We start from the raw sequence: 26,975 nt of genomic DNA, 5'->3' as shown, positions 1-26,975 counted from the left end.
CCAACTCTCTCTGCACGTACCTCTCTGCCTCTCCTTCCCGCTCCTCTGCTGTTTCTCTTCATTCCTCTGTGCATCTGCACTTGTAATCAGCAGATATATTTAGCAGAGGCCTGATGGGAGGGAGTGGGGTGGGCAGAGAAGTCCTAATGTGATTTTTGGTGGAATACAATCTATTGTTAATGGCGTTAGGCTCTCCTTTGATCCAGTATAAATCTTCATTAGGGAAGGCCCGGGTCCCAGGTTCAAGAGCAACGTGATTAGGAGGCTTTTAAAATGACGTTACATCAGCCTCCTAATTGGTTTACTCTTTGCTGGGGCAACATCAATCATTAGCCCAGTAACCACACAGCAAATAAATTCACTCTGCCACTGACACCCTAATGGCAGACACTGGCAAAGAGGGAGAATGAGGCTCACAGGCGCACGCTCTCTTTCTCTCATTCCTGTTCACGTATACACCCACACTTTCTGTTCCGGGGTTTCTTTCAGTCTCTGCTGCATATGTACACACAGAGACGGCGAGTGAGAGAGACAAAGAAAGAAAGAAAAACGACAGCGAGGCAGAGAGAGGCGCAAAGAGGCAAATGGGTTGCACAGATAGAGAAAGCCAAACTTTGACTTTTGAAGTTGTTTAATGAGATATCTTGCATAAAAAATCAAAAAGGAGTAAAAAAAAAAAAAGCCGGATCCAAAGCACACCATGCAATGAAAATAGATAGAAACCGTCTGATAAGGGAGACCAAGAGACGTAGGGCGTCAAAGAGACAAGAAACAAAACAAAAAACGGGGTAAAGCTGATGAGAGCTTGGGGGGTGAAAGAGAGATATTTGGATGGAGGGAAAACAACATTGAGACAGAATTGCAAATTGCCACATTTTCCAGCCAGGACTGCTGATCTAATGGGTACAGAGGGAGTCCTTGGCTTTGGGCGTCCATTAAAATCGACCTAAATGAGTTTAAAGTGGCAGACTGGCAGTTCATGAGCACATCCTGGCATGAAGGAAGACAGAGGAACGGCTGCAAGCAAATAAAACACCTATAACCGACAACCCTTTCTGCATGTGCTGTGAGTGTGCACGCCTGTGTGTGTGTGTGTGCGTGTGTGTAGGTGTTTTGAGTGGTCATGTCGAGAGTGGACGCTGGGCAGGAAATGAGTCTTAGCAAGTCAGGCAGAAACTGACCACAGCGAGATAATCCTCAGGAAGCTGCATGCTGTTTGTTTGTACGTGTGTTTGCAAGAGAGAATGTGTGTTCTTGTAAAGTAGTCCACCATTACCTAAGTTACCAGGTGGACAGACATGACTTGTGTTCCTAGTGAAGCATGACAGGTGAACGGGAACGGAACGCTGTTGCCGAGGATTGGCTGGGAATTGGGTGTGCGTATGTTTACGTGGGAATACTGTCTGGCTCGGAGCACCTGTCTGGGAAAGCTCCTCCGGAACGACAGGAGAGCTGAGACGGCCAAACGAAGCGTGGCAGATCACTCCTGGAAAGAGCTAGCATTAGCGCAGTCTCTGGCCATTCATTATGCATGGGGAATGCTACGCTATTTTTAGCCCGAGAGCCTCTTCTAAAGTGGCTGGCTATCTGCTGCCAGGGAAGCCACGTCAAGTCACTGCCGAAACAATGGATGTTTAATGGCTTTGTTGAAACAAATCTACAGAAACAAAGGCACAAAGATTCTTTGGCGCTCATTTTATGTCTCCTAATGGTGCTTATGTAAGGGTTACATTTGCATAACAGTGGGATGATATGTGTGTTTGTGCATGTGGGTGAAATGCACACATGCATTTTGCTTATGGAGACTGTTTGTTTTTGGCTGAATCTGAAGACTCTTCTCTGGCGGATTATTGCCTCCTAATTAGACAGAGATGACTAGCCAAGGCAGAGGCGGTGTGTGTGTGTGTGTGTGTGTGTGTGTGTGTGTGTGTGTGTGTGTGTGTGTGTGTGTGCGTGCGTAAATAAAAGTCTTCAACATTGTCTCTTTATTTGTCCTTTTTTGCGTTTGTGTCTATGATTGTGCTTATTGAAGCCTATGTGCTTACGCCCCTTTTGGCACCGTGTGTGTGTGCGTGTGTGCACGCGCCTCGTAGTTTCACCTCAAGCTCTCCTTCCATTGTGCTCAGCCTCTGAGGTCTGAGAAGAATGACAAATGAGGAGCATGTGACATTCGGAGACAGAGGACATACTGTATGAACCACGGGGCACATGGGAATATACCACCTCAAAGCACGAGGAGCATAGCAATTAGCTCAGAGAGAAGGCGCATGAGAAACAGCGCAGGGTGCCACTGTGGTTTTTTTTTTTTTTTTAAAGAAGGACAGAAGCAGTGGAGATATGGGGCGTGAAATAAAGAGATGGAGCGACAGAGGAGGTGACAAGGACAGAGCGAGGGGTGGGGGCAGAGTGCTGCAATGATCCCATTTTAACTGCTGAATGGGCATATCAGCAGGCCTGCACACACACACACACACACACACACACGTAGACGTACACCCTGCCCAGTGACTTTTCCTTCTTAACCACAGAAAATGTCAATAAACAGTTTACCCATTCAGGGCTACAAAACAAACAGCCTTATTGGTCGGTTCCTGCTGCCAGATGACCACACACACACTGTGAGATTAATACGGTGTATCGAGGTCCTGCCTCTCACTGAGTGCGTGTGTGTGCGTGTGTGTGCATGCGTGTATAGCGTGCAGCAGGTAAGCAGACAGGCTCATGCTTCTCTTTTGAATGAGGCTCCCTTGAATTGGCGAGCATAATGAACCACCAGGGATTAGGCAGGGCCAAACCTATTCCAGTTTACTGCTATAGTCCCCCTCTCTCCAGTCGCAGGGGACGTTGGACAGAGTAAAGTGGGTCAGGGCTTCAGCAGCAGTAGGAAGCACTATGAGGTTCTCCACATGCGCACACACACACACACACACACACACAGAAAAAAGGTGGCCGTGGAAAAGAAACAGAGCTGTTGGGAAAATCTATTCATGATCGCTGTTTACTCACACTGGCGAGCAAAAGAGAGAGGAAATAAAGGAGGAAAAGATGAAGTGGAATAAAATGTGATCTGCTTGGCTGCTCCCTAATTGCTCTATTTCCTTGCCGCATGTTTTGTCTTTTATCAGAGTGGGTCCCCTAGTAAAACTGTTGTTCCTATTAGCCTACCTGCGGGTTGTAGTTTAGCGACCAGACAATTCATCTGACTAAGTCCCCTGTCTTAATTTATTGGGCCCATTTACCTCCAACATACTTGTTACCGTGCTCTCCCTCTGTTCCAATGGTGAGTGAGATTTGTGTTTCTGTGGCCAAAGCAGTGGCTTTTTCTTTTTTATTTCCAGGAGTTCTCTGTGTGAATGAGAAGAAACGGCCTTGTACCTCGGCCTTGCTGCAGTCCCCACTTCTCAATATGTTAGCGATTTTTCAGCATTCTTTTCATGGACTAGAAGTACGTGTGTATGAGAATGGGTTTTATTCAGTGTCATGTGGAGCAGAATAATATAAAAATCAGTTTGTCTCAGATAATAAATATTTTGTCAAAGATTTTTTTTGAACTCCTTATAAAAGCAACTAAAGTAGTTATTTGTCCACCATGTTTTTTTACAATAATGAGGCATTTGCACGGTACTAATATGATATAAATATTTATCCAATGAAGAATATAAGGGAAAATTTTCTAATACATGACATTAGATTTTAGTGAACATGACAATGCATGTCAACGCTGGTGGCCCCAGTGTGCTGTATGAACAGAGCAGATAAATAGAATCACAGGCGATGCATTTATCAGGATTAACATTTTTCTGACATTATCTGGTGACATGTAATAGAATTTGCTACTAGATTAAAGATAATAGGATTTCCATATTTTTCTCTGAAGAGAAATGTTAATTTATTTTTGTTACAAAATGAAGCAGATGTGAGTCTGTGAAACAGTGGAGGATATGACTGAGTCCCTGTGTAACAGCGTAGTGGCTAGATTGTTGAACAATGCACCCTTTCCCCAGAGGTACACACACACAGCTACAGTTGTTCATGGAAAACTAGGGCTATATAACTACATATTCCTCTTCCATACAAGGTGTGCCATATATTATTCATCTGAATTTGAATGAAAAAAACTCTTCAATATTTATAGCTAGAAAGTGAACAAAGGCAAAAGGCTTGCATTTTTGTTCGCAGATTTAAACATAGCAGACAGCGGGATTGTGTGTGAACATGGGGGTGCCTGAATTCCTTTTTTGAATGACTCCGGCTGTGTACATGCCTGCATGTGTTCGTGCAAAGCTTGAATGGCTCTGTGTTTGTGTGTGTTGTGTGTTTCATGCTCAAGCTAGATAAAAGTATTTATGCAGATAGGGTGTAGAAGGAGCTATTTCACGTGTAAAGGTACATTGTGAGGAGGGGAAGTCAAGTAAAATGTATTTTTAAAGTGCTTTTAACAAACACGGTTTATGTCAAAGTGCTTTACGTCTCGGCAAAGGACACAAGCAAAATGTAACTAAAACCAAGATGAAAGAGAGGGAAACAATCTTCAAGAAGAAATGGTACAAGGGAGGAGGAGGACGAGAGAGAAAATTATCTGCATACTTTAATATCAATTTCCACTCTACATGTATGGTGCCAGATTTGGTGTGTGTGTGTGTGTGTGTGTGTGTGTGTGTGTGTGTGTGTGTGTGTGTGTGTGCATGCATGTGTCTGTTTCTCCCAAGAGCGTCTTTGCATGTGCAAACAGATGTTTTGTGTCTCTCCCGAGCAGCAGAGGTCAGGCCCCCTCCATCTTTCTCTCGTCTCCTTCCCATCTCCCCCTGTTCTCCTCTTTCACAAGCATCTGTTCTTCTGGGCCGCATGGGTGACACCTGCGCCCCAGCGGCGGCACGGTGGAATCAGGTCACCTTACAAACTGGTCGCCATTACAGCCTGAGTTGTAAGGGAGCACGCTGCCCCCTGTCTGATCTAAGCACCCCATCCTTGAGAAAGGGAATGAGAAAGAAGGATATTTTTATCACATTTTATGCCGTGTGTGTGTGTGTGTGTGTGGGTGTGTGTGTCCTTGTGTGTGTAAAATCTTTATGATTTATGCCTCCTAGGAATGTTTTGACAGACAAATATCAGAGCAAACAGGAGAATACGACACATCCACTCGACTCTCCTCTTCTCACTCGCTATACCATGTGTAATTCAAAAAGGAGACGACAAACGGAGGACAAGTGTGATCGCGCAGCTCTGACAAAGCAGTTGCTTTTGTTCTCTCCACCTCAGCACATATGTGGGCATATGTGCACTTACTGCATCCTTTGATCAAGATGAGGAAGGCAATGTGCAAACAAACACAATCCTTGTAATGTATTCCGCACTTAGATGTGTAAAATAATGATGAAAGTGTAACGTGTAGTGCTGTCAAATGAAAAAAAAAAAAAAGCCAACTGTGTTGTAGAGCCAGGATTCAAAGCCAAATGTCACATCAATGACTCGGTGTGTTTTGTCATAACAACATGGTGATTCAGTCCTCTTTAGAGTAAAGGTGTGGACAGTTTGTCAGGACTTGTGAGGTTATTTTTTCTTTTTTATTAAACGTGTGGTTTTTGATCAGCTGTGTATTGAGGACATGCTCCTGTCACAGAATGTTTGTTAATGCACAAGAAGAGATGCAACTTTGTCAAGCTCCCCCATAATGCATCGTATGTGGTTTATTGATTTTCCTGTAGGAACCCACACACACACCCTATATCGGACTCACAGAAAGAGAGCGAGAGGTAGAAAGGTGATGTGTGAATGGGTGTTCTTGTCATCCAGGTTTGTTTTTCAGCTCTCTCACTCAGCAGTCCATTAGTTCAGTGTTGGAGCGGCTGGCATTAGATTCTAGCTGACATGTTCTCCCAAGTCTAGGAGCAAGCATGCTGTGCTGAGTGCTCTAATATTCCTCTCTTTCTCCCTCACACACGCTCTCACACATACACACACACAGAGTTCTAGCTGTGAACAAGAAAACAGGAAAGTAAGAGTGGAAGTGAAAGATGGACAGCAGTGGAGAACCTGGCTAAAAATACAGATGAAACAAAATGTGAAACAAAATGGGAAAGAGGATCATCAGATTTCATGATTTTCACACTAAAATAAGTTATCGACCATTTGAAAAATATGACACCCACTCTAAAAAATGTTTTGCTGACTCAAAAGTAGCACATTAATGAATGTTGATGAAGTTAAACTGTGAAATAAACCTTAATTATCCAACAGCCTAACGTGTCTCTGACTGAAATCTGTCTGGATCTGAAACCTCCCTTACAAAGAAGTGTGGCTGTTAAATAGCTCTCTTGCTCTCCTCTTCTTTCAGGGGCTGCCAACCACCACAGTCAGTCTACACTACGGCCTCCACTGCCCCCTCCGCACAACCACCACACCTTATCCCACCAGTCTGCCAACAGCCTGAACAGGAACACGCTGAGAGGGGGCCGCAACCCCATTCACGCACCTGCTCCGGGCACTGGAGATGGGCCGACCACCCCTGAGTCAGTCCAGCTACAAGACAGCTGGGTGCTCAACAGTAACGTCCCGCTGGAGACCAGGTAAGAGGGAAATGTGTTTCCTTTTCATTCCTCCCTGTTCTTACAGTTGACAGGTTTTACCTGATGCTGATGTCGGGAGGCACTTACAGTATGCACAGCAGTGGACTAATCAATAGCAAGGAATTGAAAGGTCAGAGTCACGCTGCTTCAACATCATCCCTGTGAGCACACTGATGGTGTGAGAGAATACAAGGAGAGGCAATAAGAGTGAAGAAGTTTCTCTGATGCTATGTTAAAATTGCAAACTCACTTTGCAAAAGTATATTCACAAAGTGCTGTTCCAGGAATAACAACAACAGCTACTGTGGCTGGCAACATTTTAGTTATTAGTAAGTCATTTCTTTAACAGACTCAATATGTCAATATGCAGAATCTGTAGATGACGGACAAGAGGTTGGGGCCTAAAGCATTTAAGTTTCCGTTTCTTGTTCAGCCAATAACGTTTCAGCAGGTTTTGATTGCCTGCAGGTAAACGGTCCATGTGGAAAGCGAAAAAAGGTGGAACATGTTGACCGAAATGCATATCAGCTTTTTATTGTATCTGCATTTATATAGTTAATTCACCATCAACAGATATCTGATGATGATGATCAAAGAATCAGCGATTGCCAGAAGGAGGTTTTATGAATTAAAAATAAATTAAGTTTGATATATTGGCAAGACCATAGCTGGCATGTTTTCATTCTGAAGAAAATTGGTCTAAACCATAATTTTAGTTGTCAAAGTTTTTAATCATAATAATAATAATAATAATAATAAGCTTTATTTGTATACCACAATTCATAAAAGACATGCAGCTCAAACTGCTTTACGTAAATATAGATAAATATAATAACATGTTAATAAAAATAAAATGAAATTCATATAAAAGAACAGATTTTAAGTTACATAAGAACATGTTAAAATTACATTTAAAATAAAATAAAATAAATAAAGTGATTATAAAAGCGCAGTAGTGTGGGCAAGTGCAAGATCTAGTTAATAGTCTAGTTTGGTAAACTCTACATCAAAGCTCCACACAGATAACTTTGATTGCACAAGTGAATCCTCATTATATTGCATAATTTGACTGCAGTTAACTATCTTCATATTTTTGAAATTTTGCTCTAATTAATGCTGGTTTGAACAGGCTCTTCGTCTTGTTTTTTGTTAATATACACCCACCCAACATGACTTTTTACATCCAATAAATCACTCTTATTAAGTTTGCAATTTAAGTATTCTTTTTATTAGATATTTTATAAATTTCATATTTATTCAAGGCCATGACTCATATCAGGAATGTCCTGGATCAGGAGAAGAGAAGAATGAGGCATGATCTTTTCCGGAGCAGCTCCCAAGTTTAACTGATTTGTGTCTGCATTTCTTTAGCACACCCTGTCATTTGTTATGGATTCATCTAATAGACAAAAGCTACACGTTTCAGTTCACTGAGCAAACATAATACTGCAGAATATCATGCAAACAGTGTCAATGAGCATCTCCTATCCATCATTCTCAGCAAATATATGAGCCTCCTAACCAAAAATGAAATTGCTCTCAACCGCTGATTTACAAAAGTGCACTCCTGGAATGCTTTCTGTACCTCGTCTCCAAGCATGACACTTATAAAAAGCTGCCATGTGTCAAAGTTGTTATGCGTGCATCCTGGAGTGAGGGAGCAGGAAATACAAACCATTTCACACAACCTACACTTTCGCTTTCACCGGTACACAAAGAACATTTACCAGGCCAACAGAGCATCCATGCAGGGTATTACTATTCATGAGGCATGCAGTGAGAGAGACACTGCCTACATGCATGCTAGCATGCACACGCTCACTCTGTGAGCATTTACTCTGCAAGCTGTAGTTGTGTTTCTCCTGCTGGGTGCTGGGGCTTCCAGCTCTGACAGTCCCGGATAAGCTCCCCAGAGTGACAGCCCTGTGCAGTATTTATGAGGCCTGGCCATGTTTAATTCAGTCCCACTGATCTCAACCTGTGCTTATGCATAGCACCAGTATGTATGATAGGCTAAAGGAAATGTGGTGTAAAACTTCCACCAGTAATTGTTTATCTAGACCTGTGTTGCCATGGTCACACATGAGGAGATTTTTGTGACTTCTGTTGTTGCGAATGATGCAGCGATCCTTGCTGAAATACATTTATAAATCTTTTTCCCATAGACAGTGTTGCCACACACACACACAAACCAACACACAGTCTCACACACACTAATGTGTAGTGCCAGTATTTGGTCGTGTTCAGGTGGTGGGGTTGCGCATGGCTCAGAGCCTGTTGCAGTGAATGGAGCCCAGAGCAGCACACAGACTTTCCAGCACCACCCTCCAGCACAGATTGGACCCTCCTCTGGTCCTCGATGGCAGAGACTGGGTGGGCTGGCTGGAGCTACTGGAGCTTGTGACTGGGTTGGAGCCAGGTAGGCAGAGCCAGAGAGTCACACCATCGCGCTGGCAAGGGTCGTCCTCCATCTCATTATAACCGGCAGCTCGGAGATGATGAGCACACGTGTGTATGTGAGGGAGGGAGTACGGTTATGTACATTTGTGTGTATGTTTGCATCCAAGCATGTGGGTTCTTTATGACTGTGACTGCTCCCCACTGTAATCATATGTAAATCTTGGCATTTGTTGTCCACTCGTTAAAGTAAATGTGTGTGTGTGTGTGTGTGTGTGTGTGTGTGTGTGTGTGTGTGTGTGTGTGTGTGTGTGTGTGTGTGTGTGCACGTGTGTGAGTTTGTGTGTGTGTTTTGGCTTGACCCAATAGTGTGACAGTGCTGAGAGGATGAAGATTGATCACCTAAGAACACCCCAGGGCTTGGATGACTGGCAGAGAGAGAGAGAGATAGAAACAGATGAGAGGGGGGTTTGATATAGCAAAGAAATATAACACAGGAGAGCAAGAGAGGGGGGAAATGGAAAGGAATGGTTTACGGTAGAGAAGGGAGAGATAAAAAGGGAGAGAGGGAGAGGAATGGAGAGAGGTGGTGATTGAAGGAGATTGTTTTGTGTGAGGTGTGTGTGAGAGAAGATAGAAAGGCAGAGAAGGGAGATTGGGCCCCGTAGAACATGGATACATTTACCAGTGTGAGATAAATGACTTTGGATGGCTGGTGCCACTCAGTGTGTCCGTGTGCTCATGTGTGTGCCTGCGACAGGAGAGTGGGAAAAAAAATGCATTTCTTCGTGTGCATGGGAGGGCACATGTGTGCACATGTGTTTCGGGACTTTACGAGAAAGCACCTGATTTCCAATCGGTCCCTGGGAGCCTCTTAGCTGCCTGATGCCAGTTTCAATCTCTCTGTGTGATCTCAGGACATTCCCCTGCAACCCCTGCTCGCTCTGCTGTGGGCCACAACTCTAGCGGAGAAATAAGATCACTGAGAGGGCCGCGGCATCTCAATTTATCCTGAAGGTGCAGTGGAGGGTGGGGAGGCGCGGTGTGGGTACCTTGGATTACTTTCAAATGCATTACTGTGGGGACACATAAGAGGATGCTACATGTTGAAACCACAGGGGGTGAAAAAGAACAAGACAGAGCAGAGAGAAAAGATGTATGCAAACATGCCTGTGATATGCATATGAGCCTATGTAATATCATGCATGGTTTATTAATGACATGATCTTGCATTCATACAGTATGTACTGCAAACATGAGATCCAATATCCAATATTATTATGCAGAACCACTACTCTGCTACCCTAAATAACCTCTCCTTCCTGCTTTGAAATTGTAACCACTAATAAAATGCTGACTTTGCGAGGAGTAGTTGGATCTGAGCAAGCAAAAAATAATGTTTACACCCCGAATTAATGGAAGGCAAAGTTCAGCTCATAAAGATGGAAGACATGACTGCCCCCCAAAACTGAAGCCAAAGCATCCCGATCACCACTATTGGCTGCTTAGAGGTCATAAATCCCACCTTCTCCATGTTGGTGGATGGGACATGGACTACACTGTTTCCTCTATGATCTTTTTTTAGCAGCTGGCTCAGGCTGTCAATGCATCTGCTCTTCTCTGTTGCTCTTCAAACACAAACTGACATTAATATTTATTTAGTTATAAATCCAGGTATTTCCTATTACACTGATGTGTGTTCACTTTCCCAGTAATGTTATTTTGTATTTTTTGATGCTATAAACTTGGGACAAAGCGTCTTGATTGAAGCTGAGACTGACTCACAATTGGTCTGCGGCCAGTATCTGCAGAACCTCGCTAGCGCAGCTCCATCCACGATTGCTCCTGCGCAGACTGTAGCTCCAAATAGGCAGTGTTTGTATCAGGGATATTTTGACTTCGTTAGTAGGAGGAAGTGGAGACACGTCCTCCACCTTTATAAACAGTCTATGAGTCAACTCCACTGTGAACCAACCCAACTCAGCTTGAGTTGATTCTCAAATGTGTGTGGGAAGTGAACATTTCCCCAACTCCTACCTCCTGTCCAGGCCAAGTCACTGATCATCAAGTTGAGCTGGATAACAATATGATTATGAACTTTAAATTGACTTTAATTCAATACAGACTCTAATTGTTGAAACCAGTCCAACCAAAATAACTTCCGCCGACATCCCAACATGCTGCTCTGATTCATTACTTTGTAGTGAGCGTACAATGTGATCACTCAATCACTTAACGCTGCGTTGAATCAGACAGAGCCTGACACATCTCATCTATTTGATGATGGCTTAAACAGTCGCCTCACTCATGAATGTGTGGCTTATGCCGTGTGATGTAGCCCCACTGCTTAATAATCCTAATATTATATTTAATAAAACTGTGATTAGCAAAGACATTTTTTATTCAGGTAAGGTAGGCCACCTCCACTATAAAACACTGTGGAAAAATCCTGTAACACGTATAAATATCAATTAAATGTCATGTAAAAGATGAGGGTCTTTTACCGCTAAATCACAATCAAAACATTTTTCACTTACTGCTCTTCATATTTGGTTATAATACAGTTTGGTCTTTATCTGCTGTTGTTTTAACTTATTCACCTCTGGACACCTGTTACCACCTCGAAGCAACATTTCCTTTAATATCTAGAATCTTAAGATGTGCAGCATCTCAGGGGGTTTTTCCCCCTTAGAAAACAATCAAACCACTGAGTACTTTATTTGATGCCTTCTATTGTTCTTGCCTTTTACAAACATCATGCAGGCTTCAAATGTTTCCATGTTCTTCTTCAAAGCAACACTCGGCAAACAAATGCCCATTATACTGCATCCATCTGCCGATTATTGTTTCCCTGCTATTGTAGCACAGAAGAATTCTCATGAGCATCCTCCGCTCCCAGAGCCCTTTGTTTCATCCACAGATCTGACCGTTTTCTAGTCAGCACCCCATACAGAGCCGACCTCTGTTAATTGTTCCCTCTACCTGTGATGATGATTCTTAGAGTGCTATCCTAAGCAGCCACATGTTTACGGGAGATGAGAAAATGAAGGATTTGTGCAAGTGCGCTTCCGAAAGTGTGTGCGTGTGCTTGCGCATTCGCTCAAGGGGAATGCGAGCTTTGACTTCCTGCTAATTACCCAGCATGCTCTCTGTTCTGTGGTTAATTGTCCAGGCCCTCTCCTCTCTCAATAGGGAACAGGGGTTGGCATGAAGTGAAAACACATCCTCCCTTCCTCTCTCTGTCTCTCCTCTAATCTGCAGCTTCCTTCTCCATCACTCTCCCGACCGTCCCTTATGTCACTATCTCCCTCTTTGAGGATGCAAATTAAATGTTTGGTTCACTAACATACAGGGCAATCTCGTCAAAGAGAGCCCACATAAATTTGTATTGTTTTCGCAAGGGTGGTCGCCTCTGTCTGAGTCTGTGCAAATGTGTGTCAGTGTGTGATTTAGTGCCTGCTCGTTCTGCGTGTGTGCGTGCGTGTGTGTGTGTGTGTGTGTGCGTGTGTGTGAGAGACAGGATGTATGACAGTGAGGTAGCAATGGTTAGACGTGGTGGGGGTGCTGCTGGCAGCTCAAGAGTAGAAGGGGGTGAGTGTGTGTCCCTGTCAGTTCTATCTAATTATGTGTGACGTTTCCATGCTGGACCACTGTCAAAAAAAAACCACAATATCCACACATACACACATATACTGAGACACACACCCAAGCAAACACACACACACACACCAGCCTAATGATACAGACTTGTGATTGCCGGCTGCCTGCTATGATAGAACCCCTCCATAGTCCTCCGCAACATAAATCAATGTCAATTACCTCCCCAGAGCACATTAGACACTCTCCATTCCTACTCGTAATTAGTATGGCCCGTAGACATATTCCCATCCCACACCAAGCCCACTGTGGAGCCTCTGCACACAAACAACAAAGCCAGGCACTGAAATGAATTTGTTGCATGAATTCAAATACATACCAGCACAACAAATCACATACATTGTGTTGCGCTGAATGCAAGTAATTCACCAGCTCACCCTGCATTTACACACACACAAACAAACACATATATTAGGGGCACTGAAATTAATTACGACTGGCCTTGCCATCACATGGTGCGTCAGTGGCTGTGAAAATGAAGCAGGGGCACATGCTGGCTGACCTTGGGCTCTGTGTTTGTGCCTATACACAAGCAAGCCATGCATTTGAAAGCATGTAGCCTTATGCATGCATATTAAAATTGATGGCTGTGACAGTGAGAGCGTGGTATTTTTAGACAATAACCTCATATTTCTTCGCGTGACATCTCCGCGCGCTCTTTCACCCTCTATCCGTCTTCTTCTTTTTTCTCGTCTCCTCTCTTTGTCCTGCTTTCCTTGGTGTCACACAGCGAACCTGACAGGTAAAGGGGGAGGAAGGAGGAGAGAAGAGGAAAGAAAAAGAAGAAGACTCCTGCAGGAAACCAATCCAACAATCAGTGACATAAAATGATGAGAGAGAAAAAGGGGAGAGACAGAGCAGTGGCTGGCTGAATAATTGATAAAGAGCGGAACGGCACTCCCAAACCAAATCTCTATGCTCTGAGCATATTACCTGTTTTCAGCAACTGTTTTCAGGCGAGCAGACTCATGTACAGACATACTTTCATGAAGCATCAGTTATTAGACACATCTAAGGACAGCCGACCGTACAGTACACTGGATTTATTTAAACAGCAATCATCAGAGGCAACTACAGCAACAGGTTAGAACTGGTCACACTAGTCTAGTCGAAAGAGAAGAGACAGGAGCTGAGTGTACGCACTTGAATGCACATGTTTATGTTAGTAGCCTTTACTAGACATAGGTGAGTCACATATCTGGGACTCCAGGAATCAAAACTTGAATCACATTAGACTAGAAAAGACTAGTACATCAACTTAGACCTCAACACCTTTGTGACTATTGCATTTTCATTTAGAATATTTTACTACCCTCCAAAAGCCCACAGTGTATAAATTAAATTTATAACGCCTTGTTACCTCTGCCAAGAAGGTTATGTTTTCAGTGTTGTTAGCAGGATTACGTAAAGACTACTGACTTTATTCAAACTTGTTGGAAGGAAGGGGTATTGAGCCATGGAAGGATTTATTACATCGAGAGGCAGATCCGGAGCAGGAAGGATCTGGGATTTTTCGTGTTAAACATTGTGTTTTTTGACATTTTCACCTATGAATGATGCATCTTGCACCCAAATGCTAAATAGTCTGGCGTCACATTTTTGGTGCGCCTAAATAATTTAAATCTTTGAATTACAAAGTTATCCAATTAATGATTTATTTGAGATCTGAACTACTATTGATAATGCTCACTTTCAGTTGTCTTAAAATAAATTGGTTACAATTATCTTGCCAAACAGCTTTTTTATTACCTATTTCATTGTCTGAACCTATGCCCTTGTCCTCCAACTGCTTTTTGATAATACCAGAAAAATGTCCTCTATTTGCAGTCCATTTTTCCAATGTCAGATACTCAAAAAGATATAGTGCCAGAGCATTCACACTCACAAAAAATGCAAACAATTAACTCCCACAAAGACAGGCAGACAAAATCTTTCCCATCTCAGTTGTCTTTGAGGCAATAGAATGACCTCACCTTCTCTGAACTGTATTTTTTCTGTCGTGTCACCTGGAATGTGTTTAGGAGCAGCAGTGTGTCTCATGAAAGATGTCACAAGTGTCATAAAAGTTGTCCTTGGAAAGTTTCATGTAGTGCAGTGTTTCATTTTCTCACTGTGGCAGCAGTGTTCCTCCAAAGTCAGACCAGATAAGTAATCTGAAAGTTGGAGTGAATGAACGAAGACGTGATTACAGAAAGGATATGTTGAATAACAGGAATACGTGCAGCACAAATGTATGTGAGAAGGAATGGTGTGACAGTAGGGTGAAGAAAAATGAGAACACGGGAAATGGGTATAGGAGGGGAGCGAGAGCAGCAAAAGCGGCGCGTTGGGTGAGCAGGTGCAGCAGTAGCAGAGGATAATGGGTAATATGAGCAAAGAGATGATGGTTCAAAACCCATCTTTTATCCTCTTTCTGAGCTCTGACCCCACTGCAGCAATGAAGACAGGAAACAGGGGACGGCATTGATCCTCCACAGCCGCTGAGAACAGAAACGAGGCACATCATAAGTGGGGTGAATGGAGAGGGGAAAAAAGAGGGTAGAGAAGGTGAAGGTTAAAACGAGACCTTAGACTGAAACTGGGGACACAATCAGTCAGGGATGTTCAAACCCATATGGCACAAAGGGTTCATCAGAAATATTGGACAGAAGCTCGCACATATGTGACCCTGTCATCTGGACCTTGACGGGATGTCAAGTTGTTGTGTTCCCTTAAGGTTTACTGTCCTGAACAGAATCGACTATAATCAGAACACATTTTGTTTTGCATTTAGAATGACATTTTCTCTCCCTTGTTTTTTTTCCTCCTCAGGCACTTCTTGTTCAAAACGTCATCTGGGACCACCCCGCTCTTCAGTAGCTCCTCCCCCGGGTACCCTCTGACCTCGGGAACGGTGTATTCTCCACCCCCTCGCCTGCTCCCCAGGAACACCTTCTCCCGCTCAGCCTTCAAGCTAAAGAAGCCGTCCAAGTACTGCAGCTGGAAGTGTGCCGCAGTGACAGCCATCGCAGCTGCTGCCCTGCTGGCCATCCTACTGTCCTACTTCATCAGTAAGTGATCAAGTGTTTTTCATCGAGAGGATTAATCACATTTCATGTTTTTAATTCAATATCTTATGCCGAGTAATTAAATAATAAACAAGTTATTTTCAAAGATGAATTAAGACACCAGAATAACCTTTAGAGTAAAATGTTATTTTTAGATACATTAGATTACTACTGATCCACAAAACATGAACTTTTCTCTTGTTTATATTCTTTGTATTATGCATCCTACACCCGAACAAATAAGTGGAAAGCTGAAACTGCCAGTTATAAACACTAAGGATTTGATTACTGTTTATTTCTTGTATTTGCTCATGGAGTTCAGTCCCATGCATGGATCTCACTCTCATGTGCAAGCTGAGCAACAGGCACTCAAAGAGATATGGATATTTTAGAGGTCCACCGTTCCACTGATGCAGCAGCGCTCCAGACACTCAGACAGCACCTATCTCTAGCTGTTAAATCAGAACAAAGCTCAAATGTCATCACAAACAAGGCATCATTAATTTAGATTTAATAATCAAAGCATTCATGGTAATCACTCAAAATCCGTAGGTGGAGGCGCGCAGAAACAGCTGTTCATGCCTTGCAGCTCACTCTCTCCCATTGACTATCCCTGCCCTTCCCTGTTGTTTCCCTTCTGTCTGTGGATTACCTACAACAGGGTACAAATGGAACTGGGGCCAAAAGTTATATTTACAATCACAAAAAACAAGCAGGCAAAGGAAGCAGACTAATGACATGTTCTGTCAGTCTATTGATCGGCTCCTCTCTGTTTAGTAGGCGACACAGCGCTGCACCTACACACAACAAACAGTGCTCCACACACCCCAGGCGACTCTGCGTGACATGAGTGCCTGATCTCTCCCCGAATGTATCTGAATGTATTTACCGATTTTGATAGAGACGAAGGAGGCACCGCATCTAATCAGCTAGGCGCCAGCCCGAATCTGGGAGGTCCCCAGATCCCTTTTCGGCAAAAATCTGGCACAAATCGAGCCCTGCTCGAGGCGAGAGCTTTGTCATTGTAGGCTTGAGCTGCACGGTCAAAATCTGACTCAGCAGGAGCTCCAGCCTCCACTCTGTAAACAGCCAGTCGAACAGACATGAGGATACATTAACCGCAGGGGCTGTTTCAGTGAGCAGGTTTCATTCAGGGTAGGAATTCTAACAGACCCAGCAGGGGAGAGGATGTTTTTCACTGATCTGAAAACCAACGAGCAATAGTTAAACTCAAAGGGATGGCAGATACTCAGAGGAGAGCACTTACTGAGCACCTCAGGAAGAGACTCTGATGGCTGTCGACTGGTACATCTGTGGGAAGAGAGAGAGAGAGAGAGCCTAGCTCAGAGTGTGTGTGTGGGTGTTTTATTCCTTCTTGACCTCGTTCACCGGGCAAGAGAACGCAGGTGTGTGTGTGTGTGTGTGTGTGGGTGTGCGTGCGTGCGTGTGCGAGTGTGTGCGAGTGTGTGAGTAAGACAGTGCGAGAGAGAGATAGACAGGAGAGACAATATAAAGAGAAAGGACACATAAGTACAGTGTGTGTGTGTGTGTGGGGGGGGGGGGGGCTGCGCAGAGGGAGAGGGGGGCAGATGTGTCACTGAGCCCTTGATTAGCCTCTTACCCCAGAGACCAAAGTCAACAGATGGGGGATCTTACAAAATAGTGGCATCAGCAGAAAGAACAACCCCCTTATTGCCTCTATATACATTATTAATATATTTTTTTAATTATATATATATATATATATATGTACATACCTTACCGTCCATCAATCCCTAGTGAGTGTGTGTTTTGGCTTGATGCACCTCTGGTAGCTCGTCTGAATGCCTCAAAATTGCATATGTGCACTCAAGTCTGTGCCTCTGTGCACATGTCCATATCTGTGTGTGGCTCCTCCTTTGGCCTGCCCTTGAGAGTGCTGCGTGTCCTCCAGAGCAGATCAAGGCCCCTTGCCTGGGGCGCAGAGACAGATACACCCTCTCCTGAGCTTCAGACGGTCACAATGCAGTGGACAGCCACATATGGAGCCACGAAACCAGCATGAGGAGGGGTAAGGAAGACCACAACTGCAACCAAGTTCACAAAACCTTCCCAAAGATACTTGAGGGCAGGGATATAGTGGAGCACAGTAACAAAATAAACTCAGTTTTATCCATCATTTTATTTTATACGCTGCATATAGAGCTCACTTGGGTCTTTATTGACACAAATACTTGTTTTTATCAGAATATCTCTACTTTCATTATATAGAGGCCTACTGGGGGCCACAGGGGGCTGGAGTCAATCCCAGCTGACCTCGGGTGAGAGGCTCCCTGGACAGGACGCCAGTGTATTGCAGGGAGCAACATCATCAGAACAGCCACCAGTCCCTGCAGAGCAGCACTACTAAAGTACTTTTAGATTCATTAAAAGTAAATACCAAGTTTTTTTTAACTCATTCCTTACCTCTGTGGACTCAAGCAGTCAACAACTCAAATACCAGTTTTTTTAAATGCCGGTAAATCCACACAAAAAAAGCGATTGACTACTTTACCAGGAGTTGCCCTTTCTGCTTTATTTCCGTGGATTGTCATGTTTGACGTCACAAATGTTCTGAAAACGAAGGCGCTTTCACTGTTTTGCCAAATTAGCATGTACACCAGGGGTGTCACGTTTCACTGCCAAAGCTGCCGGAGCTAAGGCCGATAAAAACCTGTCCACTGAAGACTCATTTAACTTGGGAGTAATTGCCGATTGTATCCATTCCCATTGCAGACAAAAACCAGATGCAAGTGGGATTTCTGACAAGAGGAAAAAGGGCTTGACTATACAATGTCCAGATACACCAGTACCGAAGCTCAGAAAAGAAAGGGAGTTGAAGATATAATTGTTTATAAAATTAAGCTGATGAAAGTAAGTAAGGATCTCATCAGGGGGAAAAAAATTGGGAAACGGTTCTACTTTTTCTTCCACAAGTTTAATAGCTATTAATTCAAGACTCCATTTGTGTCAGACACATAGAACTTGTTAACAATAGTGTCTGTTTCAAAAATTGGTAACTGGTTTTTTTGCAATATTGAGAAATGATTTATTCATATACTGTTTGCATGCTACTGCAAGTGCACAGTGACTATTCTGTATTATGTTGCATTTTATTAATGAAATTCAGTGACTGTGGAACAAGGTTGCTTAAACATTTTCTTTAAGCTCCATTTTCTGTACATTTAGTGTTTTTAATATACCGCTGGTCAGCGCTTTCTGCCAAGCTTAATTGTCCCGCTGGCTGTAATTCAGTAAGCAGAACAAGGCTGAAATGATACTTTATTGTTATTATCACTTTTTGCTAACTGCCGGGTCCCCTTTTAATCTGCTGTGAGGAAATGTGTTGCTCTGGTTTGTTGTCTGTGCTGAACAGAGCTGTAGCGGTGCTGCCAAGCCTGAAACCCTTGTGTTTACCTGGCTTTTTGTAGCGTTAATCGTGCAGCGAGTTTCAGTCGGAAGAGCTCGACACTCATGGGGGGTTGGGTGGGTTTGTGGTACCATGTTTGTGTGTTGTGTGTGAGTGCGAGAGCCCGGCGCACACTGGGGGGACTGTGCCGAGCACCCAAAGCCATGCAGCGTGAAGAGGACCCCTCCGAGGCGTCCGCCCATGAGCCCTCTCATAAATTACACCGGGACACATGTGCCTGAGCAGCACTTTTCTTTTTTGTGCGTATGTGTGCGTGAGTGCTTCTTCCTTTACAACGCGTGCGAGTGCAATGTGTGTCTGATTGTGTGGCTTTGAGGGCAGGTTAGCTTTCAACTGAATTATTTTTCAAGACCATAAATATAGCTTCAGAAGCTGCTCTACAAGTTTCTAGAAGCACACACAAACACATGCACACACGCTGAGAACCTTTTACAATGACAACAATAAGCATGCTTCAGAGGTATGGTAGACAATGTCCCTTTGTAGCAATATTCACTATGTATGGCTGTTGGAATGGAGCCATGAGAATGAAATAAACACACACATAAATGCAGAGAAAAACATCTGTGTGCCTGTACATTCCTGCACCTATATGTGTGTTTGGAAGAATTTGAGAGCATTTACTCGTTTGTGAGGACAGACAGCATTTCTGCATAAAAGCTCCCCACTCCAGCGGAGTATGGCCTTCTCTTTACGTGTGAAGGAATGACTGAACGGATGGAGGGAGGAGGATAAACGAGAGTGCTTGTTCTTCATTCCCCTGGCGTCTTGTTTGCTTGCTCCGCATGGAGCACCAGAGCCAAAGGAGAGGTGGTTGCTAGGATACAGGTGAACAGTTGGCATACAGGAGGGGGGACGGGTCCGTCATTGTGAGCGGCAACCTGGAGAGTGCGAGATAGAGGGAAGGCAAAGGGAGAGCAAGAAGAGAAATGGGTGGAATAGAGTCAGGGCAGAAGAGGGCAAAGTGGGGAAAAGGGAGATGCGTCACTGTCTGCATGTAGACGGAACATAAAGGGGAGAGGGAAAGGAGGATAGATTACGGGACAGATGGAGGAGAGGAAGGCTGAGCCTGATAGGTTACTGTCAGCCCCAAATGAAGGGGGTGACAAGGAGGGAGGAGTAGGAGTGACAAGACAGCCAGGTGTGGAGAGGAGAAACCAAGGGGGAGGCAGAGAAAGAGGAGAGATGAAGGAGAGCGTGGCCTCCTGAGGTTCTGTCACCTGGAATATCTCTGGGACTAATGTCTCCTAATTGATCACAGCGAGCAGGGAACAGAGGGAGTGTGACAGAGAGAGGAGAGGAGGCAGTGGCTGCGGAGGACAAGAACAGGGGGATGATGACAAAAGTAGTCAGAAAGGATAATAAAAAAAGAGAAGATGGACGCCTCTGCGTACAGAGAGAGGGAGAAAAGGAACAGAGGAAGAGATGCATTGCTGACAAGGGAATACACAGTTGAAAGATCGAGGACATGTCAGACTACTAGTGTCTAGTGTTTTCACACATGCACAGTCACACACACACAGACAGGCCCAGGTGTGCCCTTCATTGCGATGAGAAAACTTGCTAGCGGGCGCTTGTGTCACCTTTGCAGGGGTGTTTCGCGTGAATGTGTGTGCGTGCGTGATGGCTGAATTTGTCAGGCACTGTGGCATACTCCACATGGTATTGTCACCACTGATGAATGAGAGTGCACACACGCACTCACATGCATGCACACAAACACTTGCAGTGTATTTTTAGTCTACTCCCGGCTCCCCTTCCTCTGGATTAAAATGACCCACGCACGCACACACACACACACACTGTCATCGAGTGTGACCTTCATGCCTCTAAACCGACCACTTTCCATCCATCATTGCTGTCTCACTGTTCCAGACTGATCACAATCGCTTACTGCCCGCTCTTCCCGCTTAGAAGTTTCCTTGCTTGAGTCGTTACAATGCTCCCTTACATAATAGCATGTTAATGATGATATTATAGTCTGAAATGATCTATAGCTTAAATATTTCATGGCAAATTCTTATCAAAGTGGTGTCAATTTCTGTCATTTATTAGAATGTCGAGATTTCTACAGATTTCTACTCACTTTTAAAACAACGCTGTTCCTACTTGCGGCTAAATCACACACAAGAATGAATTTATATGGAAAAATTGTCTCCTGTCAGTTATTTTCCGCACTGAATTCAGGCTACAGAGTGAAATCTGCAGCTGAAACGAATATATATAGGAAACCAATCAGAAAAGAAGGCCAACCCTCAAACACCTGAGCCAATGCTACATCATATATATAAAAGGACCAGGTCAAGTTTTCCCCTTTATTTTATGTCACCCCAATTATTTTGTTTCCCTGCAACAAGATAATATTGATAGTTAAAGATTATAGTGAAAAGTCTTCTTTAACACTAGCTATAGCAGATCATTTCAAATTTCACACACTCATAGATATCAGTTCCCTAAATGTGACAGATTCTTCTATCAAGAATCATTAATTATTATCTGAGAAACTATAAAAAAGTTGAATTACACCCTCGATGCAATGTAAGTGAAAAACAAATCCTGGATATGCTCCTGGATCTGCTTACTACATCCTATTTGGGGTTATTTTAATTTACTTGGAAGGAAGTCTGCTTCTACGTCTTTGGGTGACCCTCAGTTTCTTAATACAGAACGTGCAGAACTCTATAATGAGAGATATTAGTGTGTGCAATGTGGATCAAATAAGACTCTACTGCCTTGTTAAACATTAAATAACATGAAACACATTCTGTATATCTGTCTGACATAATCACGCAAACCTCAAACTCAGGTACATGAGGGCAAACTGCAATAGCATGATTGATAAAGGTCAGATTAATAGATGTAATGTCTTTTTTCTTATCTGACTAATCATCTGTGGACCACTCCCTGGGGGGTTGCCGACCCTGTTCCCACTGAACCACTGACTTAGTAATTACTTGTAGTTTTATAGACTGAAGAGAAAAATTCAAATGAGTTGCTAATTATATGACAAAAAGGATTTTATTGTAATTTTCCTCCCTCTGAGACTTTTTAAGTCAAAAAAAAGCAAGAGTAGTGAGCCCTTGAGTACTGGGCCTGCCTGGTGAACTTGTGTCGGACTCACAGCTATCACAATGTGGCCGCTTTCCAAACCCCAACACCTTGACCCCAAAGTCCCCTCGCACTCTGCATGTGGCTTCCCTTCTGCTGATGCAAGCTGGAACAGCTAGAGGTCAGGGTGTGTCGCTCAAGCCAGTGTGTATGTGTTCGTATATGCTGGTGTCTGTATGGGTGCGGAGGTGAGGACACCGTTGGGCATATGGTGAATGCAGGAAGCTGCGGCATAAGGCCCAGACATGAAGCGTGTGTCTGTAGCAGCAGGGCCTGTCGTAATGATAAAGGTTAGGATCTTACCACACGCTGTAAGTCCAGGAAAAGAGCAAGGTATGGCCAGGACCGGGCAAAGGGTGCTATACCATCTGCAACAGAGGGATAAATGGGTCAAATGCACTGGTCAGGTAATACAAAGCAGGGGGCACACATGGTCGTCCAGAATGTGGTGCTAACATCAATGTTCTTCCTTTGACTTCCTGTTAGTGTACTTGAAATCTCTGTACGTGCTTAGGAGCTAATATTCCATGCTATGATGAGTGCATTCATCCAGTATCCGCAGCCTCACTGACGTCATCACCACTCTTGGTTCATATTGCCCGCATTAGCCTGCATGGGCTCATTCCATTTATTTACTTCCTCATTCATTTATTCATTAGCACAGGTCTTATCTGGGCCCAATCGTTAGTCCAATTAGGCCCATGGTGCTTCACTAGTCCTGAAACAGGAGATGGATGAATGTGAAGTGAAAGAAATCGCTGTCCTCTCACCTCCTCCTCTCTGTCTCTCATTTTCTCTCTGACTCTTGTCCTCCACAGCGTAGGCTACTCTTTCTCCAGCCTCCCACCCCACCCTCACTCGTTCTCTCTCGGTCTCTGATCTGCGATAAGATAGCATAGTTCCTCATATCCTGTTTCTAATACAGATCGATGAGAGAGAAGGACCGAGGTAGGAGGGGATGAGATGAGGTAGAGTGGGTTGATGTGAAGGAGAGAAGGCGGAGGGAGGGAGGGAGAAGAAGGGTGGGGGGTCAGGGTAGAGATATCTGAAGAGGAAATGAGGATTCAGAAAGGAGGACATCACTCAGATGCACATCTCTTTTCATTTAGCCCATCACACACACACACATGCACACACGCACTCACGCTCACACACACACGGCTACATCTGCGTCGTCTCAGTCTCAATATTTCAGTGCCAATAAGAAAGCCATTTCGCTGCGTGATTGAGTGAGTTGGCGTGTCTCTCCACCTAAGACACTGTTTTTTGCAGGTACCAGAGCCGAGAGCAACTCGCATAACCTTTTGTGTTGCAGTCAATTACAGTTCAGTTGCATCAGCTGGATGAGGAGGTCCCGACGGGGGTTGCGATGCGTGCGCCCGCGTGCGTGCTTGTTGTTAATACCATGCAATCTTAAGCATGTAAACGCAGACACACACACACAGAGGCAGACAAATTGTCTCTCTTAGAGTATATGACCCCCAAGGGCAGCAGCCAACCGCCGCCCCCGTCCCTCTGTCTGAGACTCTAAATGATCTCAGCAAGCAGCGCCTTCAAACTTAGCAGAGAGAGAGAGGCTGCTTTATTTATAGACTACATAAGTACATATTGTGTGATAAATTCTAAGAAATATCCCAAATGGCCTGAATATTGAGAAACCTGAGGCAGCACACTTTTTTTCCCCCTCAGTCTCAACAATATGAGCACTGCACCCGTCGAGATAGAGCGGAAGGTGCAAGAGATTCGGAAAGACACGGCAAGGATGCCCTTTTTTTCTCAGGTGGCTGCTTTTTATGCATGTGTTTGTTTCGAGCAACAAAATGTTTACTGGCCTTTTAAATGAGGGCCTTGGAGATGGCAGCAGGAAGGGGGGGTGGAGGTAGAGCGGCAGGGAAAAGGCTTCCTAAACCAATTAGCAGCTGGGCCAAGGATTGGGGGGCTGGTCTCAGCCACAATTACCACCCTAATTGAGGTCAGAGTTGTTAATTTAGTGGTGAATTAGAACAGTTAATATGCATTTATCAGGATGGCCAGGGGAGACGGCAGAGAAAAGTGTGTTGCCCATGTTGTCCGTGTGTGTGTGTGTGTGTGTGTGTGTGTGTGTGTGTGTGTGTGTGTGTGTGTGTGTGTGTGTGTGTGTGTGTGTGTGTGTGTGTGTTTCGTTCGCATACACTTGTTCTCTGTGTTGCTTTAGTTGAAGCGCATGAGATTACATATAAAAACATTTGAGAGGGCCATTCTCTACCTTTGGTGCAATTAGTAGCAGTGCAATTGGTTCAATGGGAGATGCTGCCATTTAAATAGGCAATGATAAGGTTGAGTTGAGACAGAAAAGGGCGAGAGACATAGGGACATAGAGGAAGGAAGAGAGGGGGGGGGGGGGGCAATAGGAACATGTTCCAGAGAACAGAATGATGATGATACAATATTTTCCAGTCAGGGGACACTCAGTGCACGGTCTGCCACAAAGTCACCTTTCTGTCTCTCATGCAGAAATCCATTTACACCCTTTAACTCTGAGATGTATAAATATTTCTCAAAACACACACATGTGCATTGTATTTCTGTCCGATTGCCTGTGTTGCAAACCACTTACTGTCACAGCATGAATCACGGCCATCTTTTCTCACCCAGCACCGTCAATGAATCCGGGGCCACTCATCCCTTAAATCTCTCCTCCTCTCTTCCTCATTTCATCCGTGGGGGCCCTTATTCATCTCTTCTTCTCTTCTCTGCAACATCAACTGTAGCCTGTTTTCCCTGCTCTTCTTCTTTTTTAATCCTCCAGGGATTTTTATACGTTTTTTAATATTCTCTCAGTTCTCGCTGTCCTCCAGTATTATCTCTGTTCCTCCCCTCCCCCTCGTCTCAAGCCCCTTGAGCTCCTGGCTATTGCCCCCACTCCGATCCTCCTTTTTTTTTTCATCTCCCTTCTCCCTCTGTCCATCAGTCCATCCTTCCTCTCTTATTCTTTGTCACATGATCACGTGCGACTATGCTGTTTCAGTCTTTTGCAGACGATACTGGCAAGCACTTTGCCTCTCTGAATTATGTATTGAGATTACATAAAAACCTCATGAAGCAATTGATCTATTTTTAATCCAACTCGTTTGCTTGTTAAACCTGCTTCTCTGTGATCTTTCTGTGTGTGCGTACATGTGTATTTGTGTGTTTATGTGTGTGTGGGCGTGTGTGATAAATGAACATGAGTGAGACGACAGATTAAAAAGGAAAACACACCGACTGCCACTCCTGTTCTCCCGTCGTCTGTCAGATGAGTTTGATGCGGATGGGCTTTACTAGCATGGCATTCCGTTAAGCCTTTCCATGCAGCCTGAAAACAGTAATTATAGCAATTATGATCCGAAAAGAAAATGCTTAGAATTATGGCAACACAAAGCTAAATACATCAATTTCAGTAGTTTCATTTGGGATAAAATTACACCCTAACAAAGTTAGAAGTTTTGTTGAAATGAGGGATGGTGCTTGTACAGAGAATCATCTGTAAGTGTTTCTCTCTTTGTCTTATTTTTCTCTCTGTCTCTCTCGTTCTGTGTCGGTGCTGCAAAGAAACCTGTTGACAAAGTAACTGGGTTTTATGCTCCTGTCGCAGAGGAGGAAGAGTGCCATCTATTGGTCAGACTTTCACAACCACCGACGGGAAAAAAAGAAATAGGGACAGAAAACCACACAAGAGCAACGACCCCAACCCACACACACACACACACGATGAACAGACACACAATAAGCCAACTATAGGGTGTCTGGTGCGTTCTTGGGGATGACCTAGATTGGGAGCGCCGTCACAATAGACTCAGGATTGCTTACTGTCTCCACCTGATTCAATAGGTAATCTTTTCATCGACCACCAACCCCTCCCCACCCCCGATGTGTGATACCATCTTTGCGTGTTCGTGCGCCGGCACATGTGCACGGATGCACGGATGCATGTCTGCGTTATCTACAAGGAGGGACAGAAGGAGATAAGACAAGAAAGAAGGAAGAAAAGAGGGGGGGATTTAAAACGAAAGAGAGGGATGAAGGTCAGCGCATCAAAAGGAGAGGGCAAGAGGTGGATGTAAGAAAAAAGAGAGACAGAGGGGAGGGAGGACACTGTAGTCTCTGTTGCTTTTCACTTTCCCTCCCTCTCTTCGTCTCTGTAACCACCCCACACACACACACACACACCCCACCCCAATGAAAAATAAAAAAGAGCTGACAGCGGAGGCTGGGCAGCAGTCGAGGTGTCAGCGCTTTCCTTTGACCAACAATGGGGAGGAGGAGGAGGAGGATGTGTGGTGGGGGGGCATAAAAGGGAAGAAACACAGAAACAGAGAAAGAGAGTGGGAGAGAGATAGGTGAGAATGAGTCTGCCCCGGCAGCAAATCCTAAAGCTGCATCCCCACGTCTTCTGCAACTTTTACTCTCATCACTCTCCGAGTGTGTGTGTGTGTGTAGTTGTGTGTGTGTGTGTGTGTGTGTGTGTGTGTGTGTGTGTGTGTGTACGCATGTATGTGTGTGTGTGTGTGTGTAAACCCTGGGCAAGTGGAGATGGAATTTGATGAGAGGGAAATTGATTCCAGGGCTTCAGATGCAGGTGTTAGGGGCCCATGTGGCGTGGTACAGCCAATGCTGAGAGGCAAGCAATAACACCTACATAATGCATGTGTATTCTCAAAGCTCACATCACTGTATTCATGCAGCCGTGCATCTACCACTGCAGGTGCACTGTGGCCTTTCTACAACTTTTTT

The 26,975-nt window shown here is 44.3% G+C and overlaps 1 protein-coding gene across 17 annotated transcripts in view; it reads left to right on the top strand.

Moving 5' to 3' along the window:
• Positions 1–26,975, top strand: part of tenm2a (teneurin transmembrane protein 2a) — a 241,908-nt gene that overhangs the window by 177,563 nt on the left and 37,370 nt on the right. For all 17 annotated transcript variants that reach the window (XM_069532116.1, XM_069532115.1, XM_069532119.1 and 14 more), the window contains 2 exons: positions 6,335–6,566; positions 15,432–15,670. In XM_069532116.1, the coding sequence (XP_069388217.1) occupies positions 6,335–6,566; positions 15,432–15,670 (471 nt within the window). The remainder of the gene's footprint in view (positions 1–6,334; positions 6,567–15,431; positions 15,671–26,975) is intronic.

Source organism: Paralichthys olivaceus, chromosome 9 (assembly GCF_024713975.1).
Source record: "Paralichthys olivaceus isolate ysfri-2021 chromosome 9, ASM2471397v2, whole genome shotgun sequence".
Taxonomy (NCBI): domain Eukaryota; kingdom Metazoa; phylum Chordata; class Actinopteri; order Pleuronectiformes; family Paralichthyidae; genus Paralichthys; species Paralichthys olivaceus.
The sequence above is the reverse complement of the archived record's forward strand: the minus strand, read 5'-3'. Positions and strand labels throughout refer to the sequence as shown.